Here is a 4674-nt window from a genome sequence, read left to right as displayed (position 1 = left end):
GAAGTAGAGAGTGGTTCTCTTCTACAGCAATGCTTTCATCAGAACAGTACTCGCAGTTTAGAGGACACGGACAGCTAAAAGCATTGTGGTGTGGACCACCTCACTCTGTACTGTTGCTTCACAGACATCTAGAGGCATATTATGCGAAAGTAAAACCCAGGGAAAATACCTGGTTGTGTGTACCAAACGTATAAAAAACAGCCAGGCAAGGCTGCTTACCTTGGTTTGTTTTTGGTACTGTGAGACCAGCTACTTATTACCCAGAGCATTGCTACAGCCTTCTTGAGTGTTTTGTAGTTACAAATACACACAGAACTGTACACATGTCAGAACAACTCTATGTGTCCATTTCGCAGTTAGAATTCAGCTATTATTCATCAAACTCAAAATAAACGTGAAACATCAAATTGAAAATAATGACAGGGATAATATGGTTAGAAACATATTTTAATTTAATATCAAATATGAAACATAAGAAGATTATCTTTGATAATATTTATAAAACTGTACAGAATTGGTCCTTTCAAAGGAACCCAGGCTACAAATCTGATGATCTGATGTATTTGACATATTTCTCTATGTGTTCTCATGTTTACGCTGCATGCTATAAGTACAAAACTTTAATCGTCCCATTACATTTCCAACATTCAATTTGAGAAAAAAAATCATTCAGTTAAAAAACAACAGCAGTTTTACCTGATGAGTTATAAAATTGTTGCTAGATTTCTCATTACAAGTAAGTGCTGGGCTGACTTCTATTGGCTGCAAAAAAACAAAAAATACATGCATTTGCACGTGTGCATATGAAATAACCACACCGAATCTGTTACTGTGAAATTAACTGAAAACAGAGGAGAATATTCAATCTAAATGTTACGCCACTTTGTCTTGTACTTTGAGTAACAAATTTAAGTATTACATTTTGTAAACTCTTTGCACCAACTCTTTACAAGTTTCACCGTCATTAAGATTAAAATATTCTGTAAAAATGTTCAAAAAACTTGTTTAAATTCGTCACTCAGGGTTAAGTGTAGTGTGTCACAAAGTAGGTGAACTGAATTCTCCCTTAAAGTACGATATGTAGCAGATACCATCACTAAAATGCCTTGCTTCTTGTTGGATCATCTGCTTATGTCTAGCTAAAAGTCTGACAAACTTAATTGCTGTTAAAAGTCTTAAACAATAAATCTTATTATCTCATTTAAAACCACAGTGAAAACAGAGTACACTCCGAACTGGTTTGAAGTATATTGTGGTCAGTTTTGAGTGTGCAGTTGCATCTTCCGTTTTATGTATAATCACGCATCTCTGCTACACATGGCACAGAAATATAAGACTTTCCAGCAACAGAGATACACAGTTTTGTGATAAACCTGCTTAGAGATTTCCTGTTAAAGAAGGACTCAACTGACAAAATCATTTACAGTAACTACCTGGAGTAAAAGTGCAAGAAAAAACAAATTTGCCATAGGAAAAATTTGATGGACATAAATAAATAGATGTAGAGAGAGGGCCTCCATGTGACAAACCTTGATCATCCATCCTCAGAATACACATAGACTTCGGAAAGTCATGTTACCTTTAATACATGACGAGTTTGGTAATGCGCAAAAGAGACCGCAGTTCGGGACATGTTGTTGCTGGAATGCGATGTGTCTGTCCTCCTGGCGTGTTTTGTATTTATATCATGCAGACAACATGTGGACTGTCTTTGGGTAAAGGAGATGTTGTGAAGACCGGCGGGTCCATGACACCCGTTCTCAAACAGGTTCGCTTCACGACAGGTGGTACATGCTGTACCCCACAGGCGCGGCATATAGTCCGACGGGCGAGATGGGCAACACAGGCCTGTGAAAGGAGTAGGACTGTCCATAGAGCGAGGCAGCCGATTGGAGCGGGGAGCTCAGGGGGAAGGGTAACGTGAAGCCCGGGTGCAGCATGGGCTTGGCGGCCATCTTCAGCTTCTCCAGCTCGGCCTCCTGGAGCCTCTTGGCCTTCGCCCGCCGGTTCTGGAACCAGATCTTCACCTGGGTCTCGGTCAGGTTGAGGGAGCTGGAGAACTCGGCCCTCTCAGCGATGGACAGGTACTGCTTCTGCCTGAACTTGCGTTCCAGGGCGAGGAGCTGTGAGGTGGTGAACGGGGTGCGGGGCTTGCGGTTGGTCTTGTGCTTCCTCAGGGGGCAGGTGCTGGGACTCAGCTGCCCTGTGGACACACAAAGGAAGCGGTGCATTAGAGTGTGCCGTGAAGTCCGGCAGACAGAGCGGACTGGCCCCATGAAGGTGTGTGCTGTGACCCTGTAGTAATAAAGATTGCGAGGACATGCATGGAATGTCCAGGAAAAGGCATCCCTTATACTGAATGTTCTTCAATACACAGAATACACAGCTTCAATACATAAAATAGAGAGCATGCACATCAAAATGTGACATTTTCATTTGTGTTGCCATTACTACAAAAAGGCCATTAAACTCAAACCCTGGATTTTTAAAACACCCTTGTAAAATCTCTATCATTCTTTACAAATCATATTGCTAACAACATTCCTCTGAAATATGCCAGTGTATCAAGTGAAAAGTCACCACTCATTGTCCAGGAAAAAAGTGTACTTGTTGGGATTGGGCCTCACCTGTATAAATGTGTCATTAGCAAGAAGGCTGTTTTCTAAGTATGTTATTCTCTTCTAACACAAAAAACCACAAGTTAAAAAGTAAATCTAAAGCAATGAAAAGACCCCCTTGTCCTGTAGTAGTTCCAATACTTTTCTGAATATATTTAAACTAACCAAATAACATCTCTGCATACTTTAATGCTATTGAATATTGAAGCGTATTAACTGGAGTATCTGTAGGAAACGAGCATCTCTATGCATGATTGTTTTTCTTTCTTTTTTAAGGCGCCAGGGAATTTTCATGTGTCCCTGTAGTATACTGATATGTTAACAATGTCAAGAGGCTTATAAAACAATGTAATAAAATAAAGGCGAAACAAAACGCTCCTCGGTCGTACAAGCAGCCTACTATGAAAAACTATGAAAAAGTTCCATTAACTTTAATTAAAAAAAAAACATTGGAATGCATGCATGGTTAAAGCACAAGATATATGTCATTTAGTTATTTAAATTGCGAATACAGTACACTAAATGAAAAGTCACACGTTGACAGAAAGCATGACTTGAATCTAGGTGTTCTTAAGGATTTTTTAAATCAATTGAAATTTGACATTTGCGATGCCATTGCATTTGCATTTGTTTTCTGCTGAATGTTACAAAAGCATTTTGTGCAACAGCTTTCTGGGAAATACGTCATTAAATAATAACGATACATAACGATACATTTTGCTGTTGGGCCCAGGTTCAAAGCAATATTACAGCGGCACTATATGAATATATGAAATAAATGGCAAAATTATACCATAAAACATCCTGTACATGAAACATGTTTAAGATTTATCCTGTAGATGTACTCAATGCATGAGTGTCATTAAAACTTCCACATGATCGACATTACAAGAAAGTTTTTCACTGGAAGATGGTAGAGTGTGTTATTAATTCAACAAGGCACGCTTTTCCACAAACAACTGCTACTTGAGGTGAATTACCTCTCCAGTTATTACAGGAGTTGTTCACGTTCTAAACTGACGGCTCCTCTACAGAGACAAGTGTCGCCTTTGGTCATTACTCACACCTTTGTGCTCCTGTCGCATGGGCTTACGAACTTTTTCTAGCAACTAAACTGAATACGTTATCGTCTCATACCGTGTACTTCCACTTTGCTTTCAGTGATAACCGAAATAAACACCCGTATGGCCGTCTGTACGTTTGTTCTCGTTAGTCTTTTCTGAGCTGACAGAAGGTTTAGTTGAGGTTTTCTTATTCTAAACTCTAAATGCCACAGTATCCCCATAGAGCTGCGTCATATTTATTTACTTATACACTGATTGCTTGATTTATTTATTTTATTATTTTATCAGATTATAAGGTAATGAGATATCTAAAATTCAGAAATTCTCACATTGGACTTACTTGGTGGCGGGGAGAACCTTGGGCTTGTTACCCAAGGTGCGCAGTCGTCCTGCTCTGATGCCTCTGATTTAACGGGCGACGTGGGGACAAAGTGCTTTGGAAATCCATCTGGACTATACGAATCTCTGGAGATTGATAAGGAATTGTGCGTCCTAGCTGTGCCTAGCAAAGGTCCCTCGTTTTTCCCTGTAAATTCACAGTGCGTCTTTCTGTCCGACATCAAAGCTTCCACGCTAAAAGGTAGACTTGACACTTGAATTTTCCGCTCCTTTGCCATCGCTTGCGGTCGAACATCCTCGTCGGAAGAAAGGCTATCTTTCGAACTCGTTGGTGAAGACATGTCTGTTCAACTGCCCTCAAATAATTAAAAAAAAAATAAGAGGACCAAATCAACCTGGGCAAGTCCCACGAAGAAGTGGCGCTTGCCTCTTTGTGATCCAAGACTAAAGTAGCTTAAATTTGACTGTCAAGAAACTAGGAAGAACTTCAAGGAGGTAGTTAAACTTTCAGCCAATCACAGCAACGCCAAAACTTGGCATTGCACTCTGAGGGATTTGATTGGATTTCAATTTCGGGGACCTCAGTGAGGTTTGGAAAATAAATTTAGAAGTAATCACGTGGAGCCCGTACTGTGACGGGTTCCTGATACCTC

The 4674-nt window shown here is 40.0% G+C and overlaps 1 protein-coding gene across 1 annotated transcript; it reads right to left on the bottom strand.

Annotated features, from left to right (window-relative positions):
- Positions 1-515: 515 nt before the first annotated feature.
- On the bottom strand, positions 516-4449 carry msx2a (muscle segment homeobox 2a). Its single transcript, XM_036548250.1, has 2 exons — positions 4023-4449; positions 516-2203 (listed from the first exon to the last, which is right to left on the bottom strand). Exons 1-2 carry the CDS (start codon positions 4360-4362, stop codon positions 1776-1778), a joined length of 768 nt encoding a protein of 255 aa, XP_036404143.1. The 5' UTR covers positions 4363-4449; the 3' UTR covers positions 516-1775.
- Between the last annotated feature and the right edge of the window lie 225 nt (positions 4450-4674).

The sequence above is a fragment of the Megalops cyprinoides genome, chromosome 16 (assembly GCF_013368585.1).
Source record: "Megalops cyprinoides isolate fMegCyp1 chromosome 16, fMegCyp1.pri, whole genome shotgun sequence".
NCBI classification, from domain to species: Eukaryota; Metazoa; Chordata; class Actinopteri; order Elopiformes; family Megalopidae; genus Megalops; species Megalops cyprinoides.
The sequence above is the reverse complement of the archived record's forward strand: the minus strand, read 5'-3'. Positions and strand labels throughout refer to the sequence as shown.

Bases quoted from the DNA above. Each gene is read 5' to 3' on its own strand.
- msx2a (XM_036548250.1), bottom strand. From the start codon at position 4,362: ATGTCTTCACCAACGAGTTCGAAAGATAGCCTTTCTTCCGACGAGGAT. The intron at 2,204-4,022 runs GTAAGTCCAATG...GTGTGTCCACAG, and splicing joins AAGGTTCTCCCCGCCACCAA to GGCAGCTGAGTCCCAGCACC.